Source organism: Physeter macrocephalus, chromosome 2 (genome assembly GCF_002837175.3).
Source record: "Physeter macrocephalus isolate SW-GA chromosome 2, ASM283717v5, whole genome shotgun sequence".
Lineage (NCBI taxonomy): Eukaryota > Metazoa > Chordata > Mammalia > Artiodactyla > Physeteridae > Physeter > Physeter macrocephalus.
The window spans coordinates 43,111,964-43,136,143 of record NC_041215.1 but is presented as its reverse complement, the minus strand read 5'-3'; the positions used below and the strand labels follow the sequence as shown (position 1 = coordinate 43,136,143).

The 24,180-nt window shown below is 36.4% G+C and overlaps 1 protein-coding gene across 12 annotated transcripts in view; it reads right to left on the bottom strand.

Annotated features, from left to right (window-relative positions):
• R3HDM1 (R3H domain containing 1) overlaps nucleotides 1-24,180 on the bottom strand; it is a 188,304-nt gene that overhangs the window by 35,369 nt on the left and 128,755 nt on the right. For all 12 annotated transcript variants that reach the window (XM_007129468.3, XM_028477402.1, XM_007129471.3 and 9 more), the window contains 3 exons: nucleotides 18,382-18,505; nucleotides 6,205-6,359; nucleotides 1,484-1,635 (listed from right to left, as the gene is read on the bottom strand). In XM_007129468.3, coding sequence (XP_007129530.1) covers nucleotides 1,484-1,635; nucleotides 6,205-6,359; nucleotides 18,382-18,505 — 431 coding nt within the window. The remainder of the gene's footprint in view (nucleotides 1-1,483; nucleotides 1,636-6,204; nucleotides 6,360-18,381; nucleotides 18,506-24,180) is intronic.

The following is a 24,180-nucleotide window of genomic DNA, read 5'->3' as shown; positions in this document are numbered from 1 at the left end:
AAAAACATGAGTGTTTGGATCAGGACCCTATAGCTTAGAGTTTAAGATATACTTTCCCCCTTTGAACAACCTGAGATTTATTATACTTGCTGGTATGAAGTAATCGACACAGTTTTACCTTAGGACACTGGGTCTTGGATGAAATTTTACAATGACAGATATTATGACTTTCTTGCAAATGTGTAAAATATTACTGGGTTATGGCGACCTGTGCAGAGCTGAAGCATACAGATGAAAAAAAGGGCTGGTTAGCATAGATCAGTGAGTCTCAACTCTTATTGCCAAAAGAATCACCTGGAAGGCTTTAAAAAATAATGGGAAATTTTAACACAGTATAAATTTCTATTTTTGGGACTTCCCTAGCAGTCCAGTGGTTAAGACTCCATGCTTCCATTGCAGGGGACGCAAGTTCAATCCCTGGTCAGGGAACTAAGATCCTGCGAGCTGCATAGTGAGGCCAAAAAAGAATTTTTTTAATATTTTCACTGTGCAGCAGCTCTACCACAAAAGAGCTGGGGCTCATCATTGCATAAAACTCCAAAGTTGCCTGTAAGATTTCAACCAACTTACTGTTTAAAAAGCCTGGGCCCTTTCAGTTTGTGGCATCCACGGAGAGGAGGAAATATGTGAGTTCCTCAGGTGTGTATGTATGTGTGTTTATGACAACAAATAAAATGAGAGTCAAGTCCCCATTTTCCCAAGCAGATTCAATGAAGCAAGTACTGCAATCCCTTCTTCACCCCTAAATACCATCTGTAACCATAACTGGGTGACAACCTCAGCAATTCTACCTTCAGACCCCTTATTAAAAAGAGCACCAAGGCTACTCTGGCAACCTTACGGAAACGTCATGAGAATAAAATGAAAGACTGTAATCCACTCTGAACAGCAGACTAAAAGTACCCAACTCAAAGGAAGACTATTTTTTTTTTAACACATTAGGCTTATCAGAGAAGTTTCTGTTCTTTCAAGTTAAGTAGCTAATGGAATACTTCACGACTTGCTTTAATATAGACCTACTATCATTTGCTTCTCATATGCCTCCCTCCTCTTACTGATGAAAAAGGAGCTCCCCAGAGCCTGAAAGATTCCAGCAAGATATTTTGCTCTTGAAGTTATATACAGGAAATACATTCTCCCCAGACTCTTACAAAAACCTTAAATATTAACACATAAACGCTCTTAACTCTAAGATCTATGGCCAACTATTGATTCCACCTGGGTGAGTAAAAGGAGACTGGCCTACTACTTTCAGGCACATGACAGAAAACTTGATTCTCCATTGGTTTACATATGGAATGCCTTGCTTATACTGATTTTGTTAAAAGAAATGCTAGATAAATAGATTGTATCGTAGTTTTTCTATTCTAGATTAGAGAATGATCTCAGGTAATGCCCCTTAGGCAACTTTAAAATTAGCAACAGACCACAATCCTGATAAACAATGAGGAGCTATAAGATCAGGCTTTTTATTAATACTCACCTTAAATTATTTTGTTGGCCAGGTGGAATGATGCTATAGTAAACTGGCATTCCTGCTGTAGCCATAGATCCTTGATTAGACTGATTAGGGAACATAACAGGCTGTTGATAAGTCTGATGGGCAATTCCTTGAGAACCTTGAGGCAGTGAAACCTAAAATTTGAAAGGCAATTTAAAGGCAGAAACGTTCTTTAAAACCTTGCAAATGTTAGTGTCTCCAGCCTCCATAAACTTTCAAGTGTGAGCAGTTAGGAATAAGCTAAAACTGCCAATAGGCTGTCCTGATAAGTTAGTTACACCATTACCACTTTATTTCAATGTTCTTTTTAGCTGGTTATTGTTTTTGGCTAGCATTTATCAATAGTACAGTAGGCTAGGAGTTATGACTCATATCCCAAAGAAGAAGGTATTTTATTATTTTTATTTTAAAAATTTGTTTATTTAATTTTTGGCTGCGTTGGGTCTTTGTTGCTGCACGTGGGCTTTCTCTAGTTGCAGGGAGCCAGGGCTACTCTTCGTTGTGGTGTGCGGGCTTCAGCAGTTGTGGCTCACGGGCTCTACAGCACAGGCTCAGCAGTTGTGGTGTACGGGCTTAGTTGCTCCACGGCATGTGGGATCTTCCCGGACCAGGGATCGAACCCATGTCCCCTGCATTGGCATGCGGATTCTGAACCACTGCGCCACCAGGGAAGTCCCAGAAGTTATTTTAAAAAAGAAACAGTTTCCAAATAAGGATGACCCTTTCACATGGAAAGAGTAATGCAATTTACCTCAGGTAGAGCTAAGTAAAACTCAGATAGGGTACTAGTGAGGTAACTGGATCAGAAAGTGTGAGCTCTGAAGCTTAAGATATCTAGGTGTGATACCGACTCCATCAATTTTACTATATATGTGATACTGGGCAAATGACTTAACTCAGATTCTGAGGCCCCAGAGTTCATTATCTGCAAAAACGGGATGCCACCTCTACCTCAGGAGGGGTATTATCTCCATTATAATCTCCATTTACAGGATCTAGCACAGCAGGCATCTGATGAACAGTGGATCTTTCAATTCTCTGTTTTCCACATTCATCTACATAGAAACCACATGAACATAATCAGGACTTCCCTGGTGGCGGAGTGGTTAAGAATCCGCCTGCCAATGCAGGGGACACGGGTTTGATCCCTGGTCTGGGAAGATCCCACATGCTGTGGAGCAACTAAGCCTGCGAGCCACAACTACTGAGCCCTCACGCCACAACTACTGAAGCCCACACGCCTTGAGCCCGTGCTCCGCAACAATATAAGACACTGCAATGAGAAGCCCGTGCAACACAACAAAGAGTAGCCCCCGCTCGCCGCAACTAGAGAAAGCCCGCGCACAGCAATGAAGACCCAACGTGGCCAAAAATAAATAAATTTAAAAAACCAAAAAAAAAACAAACCACATGAACATAATGGATTCATTTTTCTAGTTTACACAGTTTCTAAAATAGAAACCACAACGGCATAATGGTTTTGTAATTTACAAGTGCACCACATTAGTTGCATTACAATGATTTTGGTAAATAAAGCCTGTGTAAAAGCTTCTGATGATGATGTCAGCAACAGTAGTAGCAACGACAGTAACAGTAGTAACAGTGATGACAATCAAAGTTAACATTACTGAGTACTTACTACCATGTTCAGGTTCTGTTCCAAGAACTTTATGTATATTATTACATCAAGTCTTCCTAACAACCCTAATAAGTTACTTTTATCATCCTTGTTTCATAGAACGGGTTAAAAATTGAGGTTAATAACTTGCCCAAGGTGGTATAGCTAGTGAGGAGAAAAGTCGGGGTTTGAACCCATGCCCACTGGCTCCAGAGCCTTAGTTCTTTAACCACTTCATGATTCTCTATACCTGGGCTCTGTGATTTATAAGTTGATGATTAACTTCTAAGTCTTGCCTATATAACATGTTTCTAAAATGTAACTAGTCCTTTCAAAATACACAGTAATCTCTTAAACTACTTTCAATTTGGCTCAGCTGCAAAGATAAACTTTGGTTTGATTTATCCAATTTTTTATGACAAAATATATTTCAGTCTTTTTGTCTACTGAGGCAGTGTAACATCCTAATATTATTTCTGACTGTATCTAAGTTAGTGTATATGCAAGGCAGATCTAGGAAAAATGACAACTCAATCTAGATGATTTAAGCTACAGAATAAATTTGTAACTAGTAAAGAAAAAAACTGACATACCAAAAGAGAGGAAACCGTACTTGAGAATGTACAGCTGCAGAATATACTCTACTGAGTAGATGACTTTTCAGGCTTATTATTTATTTGTTAATTTAAAATGTTATTTTTATTTTTATTTTTTCAGCCGTGATGCACGGATCTTAGTTCTCCAACCAGGGGTTGACCCCAGGCCCCTGGTAGTGAAAGCAACAAGTCCTAACCACTGGACTGCCAGGGAATTCCCTTGGGCTTATTTTTTAGTTTTTATTTTTTGCGGTATGCGGGCCTCTCACTGTTCTGGCCTCTCCCGTTGCAGAGCACAGGCTCCGGACGCGCAGGCTCAGCGGCCATGGCTCACGGGCCTAGCCGCTGAGCGGCACGTGGGATCCTCCCAGACCGGGGCACGAACCCGTGTCCCCCGCATTGGCAGGCGGACTCCCAACCACTGCGCCACCAGGGAAGCCCTGGGCTTATTTTTTAGATGACAGTTTATTACCACCTAGCTTATCTAACCAAATGTAGTAGGAAGCATGAAGCAGCCTGTCATTCATTGCTTATCAGAGCAATACTTCTCACAATCATTCACCCAGTGGAAGGATTACATGAAATACCATGAGAAAATAATTTCTAACTTGTAAAAAAGTATGCTATAGAAATGATAATAACTGTCTTAGCTCTGAAACACTTTCAGTATTTAGCTCCATTTTTAATAACTACACTAACAAGGATGTAATTTATTTTCAACTTGTATTTCTTTTTTTAATAGTTAACCCACCAGTTACTTTTCCAGTGTTAAACTAATCCTTCTTTTATTTATTTGTTTATTTATTTATTTAGTCTAGTCTGCGCCAGGTCTTAGTTTTGGCACGCAGGATCTTTAGTTGCAGCATGCGGACTCTTAGTTGCAGCACGTGTGCGGGATCTAGTTCCCTGACCATGGATTGAACCAGGCCCCTGGCACTGGGTGCACAGAGTCCTACTCACTGGACCACCAGGGAAGTCACTAAACTTATATTTCAAGGGAGATCTTATTTACACAGTGCCTGGGCATCTAATAGATGCTCAGCAGACTAGATTAGGTAGCATGACCAGGGTCCTTGAGAAGGGAGAGTTCCTGGCTTGGTAGTGATCCTGTCTAACGTCTAGCTGCAGAGGAAGTAGAGGATGGACAGTCTCATGGGCCTCGGCTTAAGCAGGGTGGACTGGAGTAAAAAGCATGGAGGATTTGAGAGAAAAGAAAGATATAAAATCTAGTTTCATGATGTATCTTCTTTTTTCCTTAGTTGCTTTCTATTATCAGGGGGCTTCAAAAGTAGACATATTCTTAGTGCTCAAAAGTCCTCAACAGGGGCTTCCCTGGTGGCGCAGTGGTTGAGAGTCCGCCTGCCGATGCAGGGGACACGGGTTCGCGCCCCGGTCCGGGAAGATCCCACATGCCGCGGAGCGGCTGGGCCCGTGAGCCATGGCCGCAAAAAAGTCCTCAACAATTCCACATTTTACATTTTAATTACAATTTTCATTTTCTGGAGTTACAAAGATATGCTACCTCCTTTGCTCATATCCTTCCCCATCCTCAGAATGCCTTAACTAATTTATGCCCATAATTTTCTTTTAAGAGCTAATTAAAGGTTTATACCTTCCTAGAAGACTTCTGTATTAAGTCCCTAAGCTATTCATGGCCATATTTCATAATTCCTTCAGCTAGTGGTCTGTATATTATCACCAATTTGTTGATCTGTGTTTAGATGTACACTTATCTTCCCAGCTAGATTATTTTTACCTTGTTGAGATGAATGACAATGGCCTTTGGATTTCTTAACATTCGAGTCAGTTATGGGAAACCATGAGGCTAATAAAACAAACTCACTTGCAGGTTATTCCAGAAAGGTAAAGGAAGGTAAAATAAATTTTTGGAAATGTGCCATAGATGGGCTAAAGAAATCTGACTTATTCATGAAACAGTAGGTATTTCTACTTTAGAACTATAAATTAAAATCCATGACATTTTCAATATATGACATACTATTCCTTTTTTTGATTTAGTGAGGGGGAAAAGGGCTCAGTTCCAGCATGGGAATTGCACATCCTTCTCTATTCTATAAACACTGACTTATAATCAGTACTCTATTTCATATACCTACCTCCTCCTTTACTTTTCCCTCCCATTCCATTCTCCTCAAGAAGATTTTCTAAGGAGCTGAAGACTAGCATAAGACACTTGCTCATATATTGATACTTACGTATTGAATAGTTGGGAACACAGACAATGCCAGAAAAATTTACTTCTCAAAATTAATATGGTTCAGATATTTTTTTTCTAAAAGTTAATGAAGTGAATGAATAATGCAATAAGTAAGGACAGAACAAATCTGCAATGACTAATAAAACTCTTAAGACTATAAAGTTATGTATTACAGAAGCATTTTGCCCATATTAAAAGGAGAAGAATGTAGCTACACATTTTAGTTATTCAAAATCCCCTCTACCCAATACAGGTAAGAGTGACCACGTACCTGATATGATGGCACTGAAGGATAGGGGATAACCACTCCTTGAATCTGATTTCCAATGCTGTTGGGCTGGCCACCAACGAGGCTCTGACTCTGGGGTTGCTGAACTCCAACTATCCCCTGGTAGTTTTGCTGCTGGTTGGGCATAACTTGATAACCTGTAATGGCACAGTGAGTTAGATCCTGCTTTGAATTTAATTTATTTCACTAGCAGTATGTTTTTGTATTTTAAGCAAGTACTTTGTGTTCTAAGATGACAGAGTTTTGTTTAAACAGCAAGTCTCAAAAATCTTCTGTTATGAGAGCTAACATTTAAAAGGTTTACTATGTAGGTAACCCAAGTCAGCTACCCTCCCCACCCTCCCAAAATAACACTCAAATAAAATTTGGGTACAAAGATTTCCTTTGTAGTTGAGGAAATTTATAGGGCCACAGACTTGGTTTATATACACAATTACTAGTTAGTATATAGTACAGTCTGTTATTAAAAATAGTTTCTGCGGACCAGGACTGGCTACATAATTTGTGGGACCCAGTGCAAAAGCAAACTGCAGGGCCTCTTGTTAAAAAATGGAGAGTTTTGAGTTGGTAGTGGTAGAACTAGTCCTTCTGGAGACTGAAAATAATGGAAGGGGGGAACCACTTTTATAGAATAGTTGTATGTTTGAAAAACCACACTAAGATACGAATCCTTATATTAGGAATGTGTCAAGGGCACAAGGAAAAATTGAGTTACCTAGCAATTTTTAAGGTTATTTCCTTATTATATTATTAAGGTCACTTAACAGAGAAACCGATCATTAGAGGGGTTAAGCAATCTGCCCAAAGTTCACAAATCAAAAACCTAAGGGACAGTTCTTCCTAAACTGAAGGCACTGTTGGTAATTTAACTAGTAAGAGTATAAACATACTTTTATTAAGTGAATTTATCAGTTATTTAAATAAGAATCCACAATGATAAGCTTTGAGTAGTGAATATGAATTGTACAATATGTGTCTCCTGACCCTAAGAGGATTCTTTTAAGTAAACCAATTAGCTCAAGACTTATGTAAATTACTAAAAACTACCACAAATCCTTTTTTTGTTTTTTTTTTAAAAAGAAACCAGATAAAAATAAATAACTGACCTTCTAATCAGGGTATCTAAAAAGCTTCTACAAAGATAAACCAAATTATGGCACTGCCTATACAAACTTCCACAACTAAAGGTCAGTGAAATGATTTCTCTGATAGCACAATAAATCTATTTTGCTATCTTATAAATATCAGTTTTCATCTCCATCCTTATTAATCCCTAAAGCAAGAGAAATGGCAAAGATCCCATCTCAGGTATTGACGGTAGACAAGGGTATCACTGCAGTTGCCTGGAAGCCTCAATGATTCCACTCAATGGCTAACTAAATAATTGAATAAATTCTAGCATCAACCTTTTCTAAAGATATGAATACAAAACATATCCGGTAACTAAGCAACATATTAACAACAAAGTAAAAATCAAGTACAAATAGAGTTATAGTGAATACTTTAATAGTGAAGGGTTTTATAAAATGATGCTATTTCTATGGCAACAGTGCTTTATTGCCATGTTTCAAATGACTTCTCGCCAATCTAGCTTTTCCAAAAAATGTATGTTATGGTCCTTATGTGTAATAAAGTGATTGTTAATATGCTGTTTCTGAAACATTTTTCCCTGTGAAATTCCTATAGTCCTCAAATCTGGTGGTAACGAAGCTTCTTTCTTGCTCCTCAGCCTAATAATTAACAACCAACCTTATTTTCAGTTTACCAAGTAACAAGTATTTCAAATTCATACTCTAAAGTCTAAATATCATCGAAACATACACTGACACATTTCCACCCCTAGGAAAAGAAAGGGCAGGAATGGAAATGGGATATGTGAAGACCCTTTTTTGTGTTGGAAACACCACCTCTGAACACCCACACACCCACACATACATCTATTGCAGGGTCAGAATTTGGGCTCAGCTCTTTATAGACTGGGAAAGTAACTTCTTACAATGGACTTGTCAGAATTACAGTCCACTAAAATTAAAAAGAAAAATGTGACCACCTAGCAGAATTCACTGTAACATAATGTGACTTAAATATCTTGACTTAGTCATGTCCCCCTAAGAAACTCAAGTGCTTTTCAAACTATTTTTGTATTTTATTCATTGCCAGTATTTGGAGGTTCACCTTGTTTGCCTCCTGCCTGCAGCTCCCTCTTATGGAAAAAAATCTGACACAGAAAACTTCAATAAATAGCTACAGATTTCATGACACAGTGGTCTAATGTAGCATCACCTGGACACTACATCATGGAATTTGCACTGATAAATTTCCAATGGTATTTTAGATTCTTTAATGCAACCTTAACTCCACTAATATCCATTCCTACTAATGTATATATATATATCTCCACACAAACATCACATTTTGAAAATGTGCAAAATAACATAAAATCTAAAACATCTGATTCTAGCACCTCATTTGTCACAGACGGTTATGTAAAGATGCTGTGAGCTCAAGATGTGCCTGGAGGGTGATAAAAGGTGAATGAAACACGGTCCCTATCTTTGAAATTAGGCATTCTTAGCCACGACACCATAACAGAATAGCGGAATAAATAGGGCATTATGAAATTAAGAGGGAGAAGTTAATCCTGGCTGATATTCACAGAGCAAGTAACATATGAGCCTGGACTTAAAGAAAAGGTCTGGAAAAAGTAAAAAATGAGTAACATGTTTGAGGAACAGGGAAGAAAAGTGGAAGATGAAGGCAGAATATTGGTGGAGAACCAGAGATTTTACAAGTAGAAGAGCAGTGAGAACTACTGAGAGGTTCCAGATTTTAAAGATTGTGAAAGTAGAAAAAATAACTAATATTAGTACTTCATTCAGAAGTAGCACAAATAAACTGGGAACATGTTTTTAAATCACAGTGGAGCTAATAAAAATAAGAATGTCAAACACTTTAATAGAAAATATCTTCCTAAGAAGCTCTCTTATTAATCTTCTTATAATTTTGTTCATTGCCTTATTCCATATTTCTTAAAACTCGACAGGTAACATAAAATTGTTCTTGTTAACTGTTCTCTCATGGCTTGTGTACACGTTTTAAAAACCCCCAAAATAGAAATGGTGTGCTTTTTAAGGGCAGGGTTAGAAGCTTTTAACACCCTACCCACCCCGTTAAAGGAAAAAAATCCCCAAATATCCATATTGGTTATCAAGCAAATAAGCCAAAAAAGTGGGCACTTAATATTTATACTTACTAAATAAACAGCGAGGAAGAACATATTCTTAACAGAATGAAATCAAAATAATACATGCTTCTACACAAAACCAGGCTGACTGAGAAGGAATGGCCAGTTTCTCACTGTCCACGTTTAGTGAATGGCTTTTGATAGCAAAAGCAGTACTTAAGTTTTAAGATAACATGTTTATATAATAAGGTTAAACATATTTGCCTTTTCATTAAAATGAAACTTAATCCCATGAATACAAATCACCTCAGTCTAGAATCATGGATCACTCATTATGCCTCTCCTTAAAAAATGCATAGCAGCCGAATCACAGATTTCATGTAATTAACCTCAAAGTGTTTACTTGATAAGGAAGAACAGAACTGTTTTAGTTTATATCTAATATGTAAAGCTTGAAATGAAGGTTTAATTTGAACACTGCTGGGGAAAAAGGGACATTAAAAACACCTTTGAAAAAGCTTTATTTGATTATAAAATAGGTTTTCATGGAAGAAAATTTGGAAAATACAAAAAAGGGAAAAAGTCAGGGTGGAAAAAACCATTTTTGCACAACAGTCACTTGTAGATAATCACTATTTACATGTTGTATATATGGTTAGCCTTCTTTTCCCTGCATAGATAGCAACATACATACCCACTTACATTGTTTATAGAAATGGACCATATGACACATTCTGTTTCAAAACCTTTCTCCATGCAATGTTTCCATAGCTAATCAATAGGGATTTTACAAAGCTATGGGAAGGAAGCATTTAAGTAAATTTTCTTAGAACATATTTAGACCTCAAGTTAACAATCAAAGGATGAGAAAAATCCTCAGCTGATCTGAACTCTCTATTGCCTTTTAGGAAGAAGGCATGTGTCAAGAAGATTACAAGACAAAAAGACTAAGTATTTTAGGACAGATTATGTCAGCTTCTGGTTTCCATTCTGCAACCCAGCCCAAACACAAATTTAGCCCATATCCCTAAGCATTTTCATTTAGAATACTACATAATTATCATTTCTTTGATAGCAGGACAAGGCAATAATAGTAGCTAACATTTACATGACATTCACTAGGTTTTAGGTACTGTTCTAAGCACTTTCATATGCTAACTCTTTTAGTGCTCCCAATCTTATGAAGTCTTACTATCTCCATTTTTCAGATGAAAAAAAAACAAAAGCACAGAGAGGTTCACATTTTGTCCAAGGTTACCAGCTGTTAAGTGCTGTAGCTGGGATTTGCACATAGTAGTCTGATTGTAAACTTTACTTTTCTCAGGGAAAAATGCTGAAGTTGAAAGAGTACTGCAGTAATACTGCTCAAATAGCAGAACACTTAAACACCTGACCTCCTTCCATTTTCTGAGAATTTTGGTTAATGAAGACTTTTCCTGTAGTTTAACAGAAGTAAAGTTAAACAGAATCTAAGTCTTAACAGAAATTTAATTATAGGAAAACAAAGAATTATTGTAAATAGTCAATCAACCAAGAAAGTTTTTTTTTCATTTGAAGATTATTTGTTAGTATTAAGTGTTGTTACCAAAACAGAATCAGAGTGAAAGGTTGTTAAGCAGTTAGTCCAGACTGTAGCTATACAAACTTCCGGGCTGAAAACAAGACCAGGTGTCAGAGTTTCCACTACTCCCAAGATGCATGGTTTGTGACCTCTTTATTTCAAGGTTACATTTCTTTGTCTCATTATAATAAGATTTCACATGTATATAAAACAACTGGGAAGGGGAAGAAGAGGCTCAAATGGTGACATATTTCAGGTTCCATGTTCCCTGGTCTGGGTCTCTCACTCAGCCTGAGCATTTCCATGTCAATCTCCAATGTTCCTCTTTGGGTTTTAGCTTTGCTATTTTACCTCAAAGGCTGCCTTTACTCAAAACGTATACGCTCCTGCCATATTCCAGATGAGTATACAGAAGATTTCTCCAGCAGAATTTTCATAAATGTGGCTCTCCTCTCCATAAAGTTGAACTGCTTTGCCAAGAAGTGTGCTTTTACCAATGGGGCAATGCCAGCTTTAACCTGGACACTGTGTATATAAAGGGGCATGTCCTGTAACAGGGGTGAATCCTTCAAGTTCTTGTGAAGCAATGGCTCTTTTCTACATACTGAATAAGCTTTACATTCATTTTTACATTCCAGGCAGGAAAACCCACCAGGTTTGAGGTTTGAACCACACTGAACAGGAAGCTGTCAGGGGCTGAGGAATCTTTCTAACTTAAAAAAAACCAAACAAACCAAAAAAGCATCATTTAACATTTGATACATTGTATGGCTGGTATCCCAGGAAGGAAATTCTACTGGCATTAGGACAGGTACCTGAACTGTTTTTCAAGAAGTCATGATATTTGATCATTCATTCCAATACTTAAAACAAACAACAGTCCAGTAACTAGTTACAAAGTATATAATTTTAGAGTATACTCTCTGAAGAACATCATGTTAAATGCTGCAAAAAGATTATTGGACTTTTTTTGAATGACATAAGACCATGGGATCTATGTTGGTTATTAAAGTTACTATAATCACAAGCAAAACTAGAAATATTCACTTGGAAAGCACTAAAAAAGACAAGAAATGCACAACATCATTCTAGTAATCCAATTAAAGATTAGCCCCTTACTATTGTTTATGCAAGCCAAAATCATTAATAGTCTATTAGCAACATAAACGACCATGTAATTACAAACATGCCTCACTTTATGCACACTTGCTTAATAAAATTTACATCTTAAAGAACTGTTCAAGTTGCTTTAAACCTGTGTTTAAACATTCAGGCTGCAGAGCATCAACTGTTACAGTGGCACTTATTAGAGAAGTGGCACTGTGCTTCAGGTTCATTATCTAAGTATTCAGACCAAAGGAAGGGAGGGACATAGCTCTGATAGTTTCAAAAGTATAGTTTGAAGACTGCCAAGTATGAGAAAAAAATCCAATGATCTGGAAAAGAGGGAGAAGGTTGAAGATTAGGAAGGGTAAAGTAGATTCCTAGAGAATGAAAAGTACCACTATGTTTGAAAAATGCTACAAGAAGAGTATTTCCAGTATTCTGACGCTCAATACACCCCAAACTTGGCTACTACCTAAATTATTCTTTCCTCAATAAAGTGTGTTTCAGTACATCATAATTAAAAAAAAAAATCCTTCCTGTGATATATCTGGATTTAACTTGGGTGTAAGAGGAAAATAGAATATCTTTTATAGAAATTTGTGAGTATTGTGGGATAGCATCTATTTTGTAAAGCAAGCAATGCCTATATTAAGTGATACCAAACAACAGAATAAACACCCAGATCTCAATATAAGGTATTATTTAACACTGACATTCTCCTTTGTTAAAGGACTGCACTGTTGCAATATTATCCCGTTTCTTCCAGCACTTTCAGAGGAAACCACAATCAATTCTGCAAGCTGAGAGAACTAGGACAATATAAATTGATGGCTCAGGCTCTTCCCCGGAGGGCTCCAAAGAATATTCTATTTTTAACTCTCTTTCATTTCAACAGAGAAGAGAGCAAGAAGGAAACACAGTGCTCAGCAGAAAAGTATTGCACCGGCTTTTAACAGGCTAGTTTTATTTTATACAGGTGATCTGAAATAGCATTTGTGTTAAAGGAAAGCATTCTTAACAATACGGATTAGACATAATCAGAAAGATAATAAAAGAAATTGAAGAAGTGCTTAGTCAGAACAGCCATTTAATAAATCTAAGGTTATTTCATTTAACAGTATTATTAAATTTTTTCAAGACTGAATTTGTACAGCAGAAGCACTGTCAGGGTAGATTCTTTCTTTTTTGGATGAGCCATTTTGCCAACTTTAAATTTAATTGTAACTAGGTATCTACAAGACAGTTTGTGAGAACTGTTTCCAAATCACCAAAATCTCAAGTTTGTAATCTGGTTTGTCTTATGTTTTTGGTACTATTCTAGTGAGCAGGCAAGTTCAACTAAGGATAGTCTGTTAGGTGAATGTGGAAGAACACACAGCTGCCAGCACATCTTTGCTATTCTTCTCCTCTATCACCCTCTGCTCTCCTACTTCTGTGCCTGAAATGAACATAAATACAAACATAAACAAATCTAATAAAAACAGCCACACAGAGGTTATAGCTCACAGCTATTTAAATGACAGTCCTGTGGAAGAGGGTATACGACTCAAGGAAATCTATGGGTACTTACCAGATATATTTGGCTCCAGTGGCGGCAGGTTAATGGAGAAGGGAAAAGGGAAATAGGTGGATTGTAGGTAATATACAATGTTTAAGTCTGCGCTGGTCAGGCAATGCTAAGAAATGTTTACAGAATCAATGAAAAAACAAGGATAGTCAGGGCTACCACCCAGCAATATAAATTCAAAATTCCTATTACTCAAGTCAAAAGTTGTCAGTAAAGAAACTGTGTAGATAGAGTCCCTATTTGACATAAGTAAATCTCTTATCAATATCACCCCTCCTCCACTTATCCCATAGGGCCCTTTCTTCCTTGCTTGCCTTTTACACCCTGGTTACTTTTAAATTTGTGCCCTGCAATGCTGCCAGTATTCTATGCGCCTTACAGACTATTTAACCTGAAATATTCCTCCTGTGGTTGTGGTTCATCAGGACCCTACTGTAGTCTGCTGGTTGGAAAGCTAAGATTAAAGGTATAAATGCATTGATAATCTTTGAATTTAACAGAGGTTGCAAAACTAAAATGATATTTAGTTCTATGGAGTCATTTTGCTTCCCACATGCATACAATATCACAGTTTGGAAAAAAATTAAATCATATCCCTTCAAATAGCTTCAAATGCGTTTACATGTCTTAGGTCCATTTAATGGCATGCATAATAATATTCCTAAAAAGTTATTTAGCAACAGGGAAAGAGATGTATTTGACTTTCGCTAATGAGTCTGGCATGCTTAAGACATTAAACTTTTAAGAAAAGCTCCAATCAAAATTAATCTGCCATTCAAATCTGCTTTGGAAAAGAAATTAAAGCAAAAGCTTTCATGAATTTTTAAAAGGTAAATATATTAAGCCAAGGTTGTCATTTAAATTCAAATCCCTGTTTCTGAGTATGATGCATGATTAAAAGGCATTACAGTTAATGGAAAATATAAGCAAATGTTAATATACTTTAATACAGCATTAAAAAAAAAAAAAAAAAAAAAGGGCAGTGGAAACCTGAGTAAAAAGAAGCCAGGAAGCAGCTGAAAAAGAGACCGGTTCACTGTGAGAAATGTAAACCTCTCAGACAGTGCTACGGCCCCGAATCCAACAGCTCAGGAACAAGGCCAATTATTGCAAAATATTCAACATATATGGTGAAGCTGCAAACTTTTCAAAAGAGTCATAAGAATGAAAGCAGCTGCATAGAAAACAGCCAGGCCTCATAAACCTAAAATCTTTGCTACAATTACTACCTGCAGGAAAAGTTTCTTTATAGTATACCAAGCTTCTTATATGTAGTATACTTCATAGTATTCAAGCTGTAAATTTTATGATAAAGGGTTAAGATAACAAATCCATTATTACTGCAGCTGGCAAGTAACCAGATCTTTTCTTGTATGGCTCCAGTTTTGACAGTATGTCACTAAGCTACTGCAAACCAATTCTCCAATGTTCCACCTTTCTGAACTAGAAATGACTCACATAAGACAGACACACAGAATCATGGAATTTTAGAGTACACAGAGGCTTCAACAGACGATACAGTAAAACTCCCTTACTTTGCAAGCGAGTAAATGGAAACCCGGAGGCTTTAAGTGATACACCTAATACCACTTAAATACAAACAAGGGTTGTCAGGATTTGACTTCTATTTTGTTTTCTTTCATGTTATAGAATACATTGTCCAAAAAGCCTTATGTAGCCAGAGTTTCTTCTGCTTCTGTTGACAGGGGCTGACTCCACCTTGTTTTAATGACCATAGTAGTTTCACATTCATAACAAAGGATTTGTACATCCACTCCCCAGCAGTAATGTTAGTACTGATTTCAATTCAGTCCCCATATGGATGGGTTTATTGTCAAGGAGATCAACAACTACTGCAGTTCTCTGGTACACACTTGCATGGAAGACCAAAGGCATTTTATCCTTGAGATATTTCCCCAACCTCCTTCCTGCCCCCAAAAGGGAAAACAACAGAAAGTCCTATATTTCTATTGCCCATACCCTACCTGATCTAAGAATATTTGATTCAATTGGGTTTGTTAATTTAGGGCGCAATTTCTTTAGATTCATATACAAACATTTAAGAATTATTTTTTGGTATGTACCTCAGTGAAAAAAAATTATTCCAAGTCTATCAATGCTTTCATTTGGCTGAATTATTAGTTTCACACTTTTATGTAATAAAACAATATGCTTCTTGACTAAATGTTATTTGACAAGAAAAAGAAAAGTAAGGGATGTAACAAATTATTTCTAATTTTAATCAGATGGGGATGGTGGAATGTAGAGAAGTATTACAAGAAAAAAAATAAAAAATGAAATCCAAAAAGTATGTTTGCATATAAAAATGTAAATTACTGAGAAAGAAATTGCTATAAATCTGTACAGAAAATAAGAACAAAAAGTTCCTGTGTCCATTTCCCAGTGCATTTTACTTTTCTGTTAGGAGGCACACAAACATAAATGCACATTTTTTCTGTAAAGTTTGACATAAAAATAACCACTGGCTAACAATAAAAAAGTCTTTAGATTATATAATCATCCAACTGCTACTAATTCTACAAAAAGGTTCAGTATAATTACCAATACAATATGTGGCACAGGCACAACTGAACTTTTCTTTAAAGGGAAATTTTCTCTTCTACTTATTAGCATAACAGCATTTCTTTCGCTTTCATATAAGGGTGCTTTGAGGATTTATTTCTCTTCTATTCTTCAAACTGAATGACATGAAACCAACTCTAGTTATAAAGTGTTATATTATGACTGACTCTTAAGAGTCAAACAGAATGTCAAAAGTCATTCAGGCACATGCACTTTTCTGTGCCTGTACTGTCTAGATGCAATCTGACTTACTGTTTCCTTCCTTCTCACCATAACCAGCATTAGGAAAAACCCCACAATTGAAACATCACTGATGATAAACACATGCCATCTGTCATGTAGATATTTTGCCCCTGAATTAGGAGGCGTGGCATTTACAGTTGTTGTCCATTAAGTGGGAATATTTTTGAAAGAGAGGCATTTGCATGACACACTGGTCCAACCTGTGATTAAAAGTTTTAATTTTGTAGGCAGTTTGACAATGGAGAGGAATAAAAATTTTGCCATGAAAAAGAATAGAACTAAGAAGCCCACACAAATACAGAACAAAGTTTCTTTGCCTGCCTCATTAATAGGGTGTACTAATGAACTAATAAGTTAGTCACACGCCAGGTATTTGAATGGGGAAAGTTAAGACAATTTTTTTTTATTATCATAACATTAGCTGTAATCTGTATTGTAATTTTGGAAGAAAAAAATCATGACAATTATGATATGAAAAGTCAGTCATGGAGGCCCAGGAAAACTTAGGAAATAATTTCTATTAGAATAAAACAACAATGTATTTAAAGTTAGTGAGCAGTGTCATCATCAATGGGCCCAGGTATAAAGGACAGCTTCTGATGCCTTTCAAAATTAGAGAATATGCTAGTTTAGGTTATTTGAAGTGGAATGTCTTATTAAAGTTCAGGAACAGAGGACAAATTCTAAGTTGGCCAAAATGACCATTGTATATACTCAACATCCTTTGGAAGAACATTTGTCACACATACAATACAAGGCCAGTAACATGAAAAAGGGAAAAACCTACACATTAAGTACAAGACAACTCCTGAGAACAAGACTGAGGACCTGGAGGTTCCCCTGCTGGGGAGATATAAATAAGAGTAATATCTGGTAAAGGAAGTTGATGAGTCACAATGATGAGTGAAGACTGCACAAGTGAGGAGAGGCAAGAACACTTCTCATCAGACCGCCCAATGCAGATGTCTTTCTCCTGAAACTGTGGAACCCCTCAAGAGTTCCACACATTATCAAGAGCAAGAAACTGCATAAGTAGAGGTGGAGGGTTATGTGGCCTCAGCTAATCATGCTGACATAGTCTGAGCACCTTCAAACGGCGACAAGCAGCTAAAAAGGCTTCAAAGAAACCAATAAAAATTCTCCTTCAACACCTAGAGTTATAAAAGGCTGAAAAGAATATCTTATTAAACATCTGGGGCAGAAGTACACATGTAGGTGGGAAGCACAGAGAGAAATGGGTTCAGTCAAATTAGTAAGGTAGCTTTTATAGTGAGATCACAGTTGTTTCCACTGAATGCTTAAAGAAAATTTGAAAGGGGCAAAAGAAAAACTATCTTTTCAGTTTTAATATGTTTGATATGCTTAGGATTAGACTGCATTTGGTTTAAAAATACCTTTCACTATACAACCACAAAAATAAAACACAAAAAAGATGTGTAAGAACTTCATTCCTTTTAAGGCACTCCTGCAGAGACTAAGACATCAAAATATCTTCACTAGGCTAGAGTTCTCAACCAGTTAGGTCATTTTGGTGCTTGTTTTTGGTTAGCTGTTCAGCAGACATCTTAACTTGCCTTGTCTGCCTTTTGCTGTTTACCACAGGTGGATTACCAGGCTGTAGAGGAGGTTTCAGCTACAATGGCAGTGAGTACCTGGAAGCTGCTCACCTGGTACAATCTTCTCATTATGGCTCCCAACTCTTTAGTATAGAAACCTGACACTGTGGTATTCCCTGGAGGGTGCTAAGATCGGCCCACTCTTTTCATCTCACTGGTTTGCATATTCATAGGTATGCACCTATCTGAAACCTCTGACAGACTGCATGTGGCAGTATCTTAACAGTAAGACTGAAATAAAGCAGGATGAAAAAACAGCAATACGGAAAGCTAAGAATTCCTAACCTCACATACTCACCTGCCTGCTGTGCAGGCTGTGGCAGTGGTTGGTTTAGATGTGAACTGTAATGGACAGAAGGGACTGGGCGATACTGAGGTTGACTGGAGTGGTAGTGGCCTGGAGCACAATAACAGGCTGGCATCTAGGATAAGCATTAAGGAAAAAAGAAAAAATCAATTTTACTTGCAGCAGAATTTTTTTTTTCCTGCCAGGAACATTGGAGTGTAATGAGTAATAATTCTCCCAAATAGTAATCATCTGAAAACTGATTTTCTTAGCTTTAAATTTACCTGAAATTTTTTTTTAAAAATTTCCAACATATAGTATACATAACAAAACACACCCACCAATTTGCCCACCGATCAGATTTAGTAGATTTAAATTTTGGGGCCATGTTTGTTTCAGATTTTTCTCTTTTACCAAGTACTACTGAAATAGCTTAAGGCTCACTCCAACATTCCTTTGCTTTATATTCCATAGAAAAACCAATATCCTGAAGTTGGTATATATCATTCCCATAAATGTTTTTAAGCTTCTAGTGTGTGTGTAATCTGTTATCCATACATACAATTGTTGAGAATTTAAAAAATGTACATTTATGGTACTCTATATAACTTCATGCAACTTATTTTGCAATTAACACTGTTTTTGAGACTCATTTTGGTTGAAGCACAAACCGCTAGCTCATTCAGTTTAACTGCTGAACAGCAATCACCACATAAATAAGCCAGTTTATCCATTCCTACACTAATGCACACTTGCACTGGTTCCATTCTTTAATTTTTCTCATATTTCTAATGCAAATTAAAATGCCAATACAAATTTTATCTGCCAATTATATTTAATAAAGCTGGAAAAAAATGCCAATAAGACAATCTTGATTTAGTTTTCCCTCCAGCGCTATCTGTATCAGCTGTGAATTTCTCTAAAAGTAATCTGATCTGGTTTGGGGTGAAGAATAAACAATTAATCCAGTGATATGGAAGTATGTGTTAAGTTAACTTTATTAGGTTCACGGGTTCTCTTAGGTTCTGCTTATCTGATTGGGTTACTTCTAAAAGACCAGAGATCTGTGGAAATCTTAAAGAGTGCCCATTTCACCTGGAAACCAGCCAAGCACAGAATTCCTGGATCAGTTATAAGCCAAGAGTCACCTAAATTTTCTGTAATATTCTTCTGTTTTTGAAACATTAGACACAATATACATGTGATCCCTTAATTTTTCCTGAAGGTATCAGCAAGCAATAGATATATCCTGATTTCGGATCTAATACATTATTATACTTTTCAGTATGTGTGATGTGTATAAATAATACATTCTTCCTTTTCTCCTAATTTAAAAAAAAAAAGATACTAGTAAGGCAAAAATTATAACATCAAATTTTTCTTTATAATGTATATACATGCAATATATATGACAACAATAGCACAAACAATGGAGAGAGGGTAAATGGAATTATACTTTTAACATGACTAGTACATTTTTCTTAGAGTTTTATATGAACTCAAAGTAGATTTTGATAAGCTAAAGATACCTATCATAGTCCCTAAGGAAACTACATAAGCACAAGATTCAAAGGGCTGTAGACTTCAGTATGTGTGATGTGTATAAATAATACATTCTTCCTTTTCTCCTAATTTAAAAAAAAAAAGATACTAGTAAGGCAAAAATTATAACATCAAATTTTTCTTTATAATGTATATACATGCAATATATATGACAACAATAGCACAAACAATGGAGAGAGGGTAAATGGAATTATACTTTTAACATGACTAGTACATTTTTCTTAGAGTTTTATATGAACTCAAAGTAGATTTTGATAAGCTAAAGATACCTCATAGTCCCTAAGGAAACCACATAAGCACAAGATTCAAAGGGCTGTAGACAAAAAGGCAATAGAAGAAATAAAACAGAACCCTGAAAGAATTCAAATAATATAAAGGAAGGAAAGCAAGAAGACAGGAATAAAATACAGATACGACAAATGGAAAACAAACAGCAATGTGGCATACCTACATCTAACCATGTCAGTTGATATATTAAAGATAAAAGGACTAAACACTCCAATCAGACGGAATAAATCAGCAAATACCAACTATATACTGTATGTGAACAACATACTTTAAAGGCTGCAAATAAGAGGATGGAAAAAGACATATCATTTAAGTGCTAATCAAAAGAAGGCTGAAGCCACTAATATTAAAGTCAGATAAAATAGGTTTCAAGGACTTCAAGATCGAAGTTGGAGGACTCACACTTTCTGATTTTAGACCTTACTAGAAAGGTACAGTAATAAAACAGTGTAGTACTGGCTAAAGATAGAAATAGTGTAAAAACGAGAGTTGAGAAATAAACTCTTATATTTATGGTCAACTGATATTTGACAAGGGTACCAAGATTATTCAGAGGGAAAAGAAAAGTATCTTCAACAAAGGATGCTGAAATAAGTAGATATACACATGCAAAAGAATGAAGTTGGACCCTTACCTCATACCATATATAAAAATTAACTCAAAAGAGATAAATGCCCTAAATACAGGAGCTAAAACCATAAAACTCTTAGCAGAAAACAGGGATACATTTTTATGACCTTGGGTTTGGAAATGGATTCTTACATATGACACCAAAAGCATGAGCAACAAAATGAAAAGATGGATAAAGTGAATTTCACCAAATAAAAAAAAAACTTTTATACATTAAAGACATTATCAAAAATGTGAAAAGACAACCTACAGAATGGGTGAACATATTTGTAAAACACACATCTGATAAGGGTCTAGAGTCTGGAATATACAAGGAATTCTTACAGCTCAACAGCTAAATGACAATCTGATTTAAAGACAGGCAAAGGACTTACACATTTCTCCCAAGAAGATCGACAATGGCCAACAAGCACATGAAAAGATGATCAACATCACTAATCATTATGGACATGCAAGTCAAAACCATGAGATAACCACTTCACGCCCACAGAATGGCAATAAAAATAAAATAAAAAAATAATAATGGTAAATAACAAATGTTGGCAAGGATGTGGAGAAACTGGAACCTTTATACACTGCACGTAGGAATATAAAATGGTTCAGACACCATGGAAAACAACCTGGCAGTTCCTCAAAAAGTTAAACATAGAATTATCATATCATCCAGTAATTTTTTCCTAGGTATATACCCAAAGAAATGAAAACAGATACTCGAACAAATCCATGCACCTACATGCTCATAGAGCACTATTTACAATAGGCAAAAGGTGGAAACATCTCAAATTCAATAATGGTTGAAGATGAACAAATGGTGGTATATATATATATAAAATGGCATATTATTCAGCCATAAAAAGGCATGAAGTACTCATACATGCTACAACATGGATTAACCCTGAAACATTATGTTAAGTTAAAGAAGCCAGACACAGAATATAACATATTGCATGACTCCATTAATATGAAGTATCCAGAATGGTAAATCCATTCTTTATAGAGAATAAAGACTGATGGTTGCCAGGGGCTGGGGGGTGAGGGGAATGGGTATGAACTTTTCTTTTGGGGTGATAAAAATGTTTTGGAACTAGACGTAGGTGATGGTTGCAAAACACTGTGAAGGTACTAAATGCCTCTGAATTGTTCACTTTAAACTGGTTAATTTTACGTTATGTGAACTTGACTTAAAAAAACAAAAAAACAAAACCACAAAACACTGAAATGATAGAGTATAAATTCTTTTCAAGTACAGACAAATCACTCCCCGAGAGACTACATGCTGGGACATGAAATAAGACTCAACAGGTTCCAAAACACTGAAATCTTAGAGCAGATTCCCTGACCACATGCGACTAAAATAGAAATCAGTAACCATAAGCCCCAAACGTTTGGAAATTAACATGCTTCTAACATAAATCACGGGTCAAAAAAGTCATAGAGGGACTTCCTCGGTGGCACAGTGGTTAAGAATTCACCTGCCAGTGCAGGGGACACGGGTTTGAGCCCTGGTCCAAGAAGATCCCACATGCCGCAGAGCAACTAAGCCTGTGCTCCACAACTACTGAGCCTGCACTCTACAGCCCACGAGCCACAACAACTGAAGCCCGTGCACCTAGAGCCCACGCTCCGCAACAAGAGAAGCCACTGCAATGAGAAGCCCGCACTCTGCAACAAAGAGTAGCCCCCACTCACTGCAACTAAAGAAAGCCCGTGTGCAGCAACGAAGACCCATTGCAGCCAAAAATAAATAAATAAATGTATAAAAAAACAAAACACCTTATATTAGTAATAGTTCAAATCTGCACTCTACAGCCCACGAGCCACAACAACTGAAGCCCGTGCACCTAGAGCCCACACTCCGCAACAAGAGAAGCCACTGCAATGAGAAGCCCGCACTCTGCAACAAACAGTAGCCCCCACTCACTGCAACTAAAGAAAGCCCATGTGCAGCAACGAAGACCCAATGCAGCCAAAAATAAATAAATAAATGTATAAAAAAACAAAACAAAAACACCTTATATTAGTAATAGTTCAAATAGAAAATGAATAAACAAAACTAATGAAGCCCTAAGTTGTTTTTCTTTTAACATTATCAAGGGAATTGATAAACCTCTAGTTAAACTAATAAAGGAAAAAGAAAAAAGAAGACTGAAATTACTAATATCTTTAGATCCTGAAGATACTAAAAGTATAATAAGGGGATATTACATATGACCAACTTTATGCCAAAAAGTTTGACAACATAAATGAAATTGATACAAACTACCAAATCTGATCCAAAAAGAAAAGGAAATTGTAATGGCCCTATATCTATTTAATACTAAAAAATAAGAATTCATAATTTAAAAACCTTCCCTGCAAAAGAAATCCAGGTCCAGATGGATTCATTAGTGCAATTCTAGCAAATATTTAAGAAGAAATAACACCAATTCTACATAAACTCCTTTAGAAAATGAAGGAGGGAACACTATCCAACTCATTTTGAGGTCAGTACCACCCTGAGTACTACAACCTGAAAAAGACATTACAAGCAAACTACAGACCGATATCCTTCATGAACATACATGCAAAAATCCATAAGAAAATACTAGCAAATTGAACGCAGTGATATATAAAAAAGATAACTATATCATGATATATATATCACTATATATCATGAGGTATATTCCAGAAACAAAAGGTTAGTTTAACATTCAAAAGTCAAAGTAATTTACTGTATTAGTAGACTAAAGGGGAAAAAACCCCACATGATCATCTCAATAGATGCCAAAAAATTTTTTTTATAAGATTAATATCCATTCATGGTAAAGACTCTTAGCAAACTAGGAATATTAGAAAATTGTACAAAAACCCCACATATAGTATCACAGTTAATGATGAAAGACTGAATGCTTACCCTTATGGCCAGAAACAAGGAAAGCATATGTACTTTCAAAACTTATATTTAAGTTAATACATGGATTTTAGAGATTTTTACCTCCCTCTGTTGTGTTGAAAGTATTCAACATTAGGGCTCCTAGCTAATGTAATAAGGCAAGAAAAAGAAACAAAAGGTATATAGACTGGAAAGGATAATATATGTAGAATAATCAAATTTAGAAAGTCCACAGGATAAAAGATCAGTATATAAAAAACAATTATATTTCTACATACTAGCAATGAACAAATAGAAAATAAAATTTTAAAATAATCTCCTTTAGGGCTTCCCTGGTGGCGCAGTGGTTGAGAGTCCACCTGCCAATGCAGGGGACGCGGGTTCGTGCCCCGGTCCGGGAAGATCCCACATGCCGCGGACCGGCTAGGTCCGTGAGCCATGGCTGCTGAGCCTGTGCA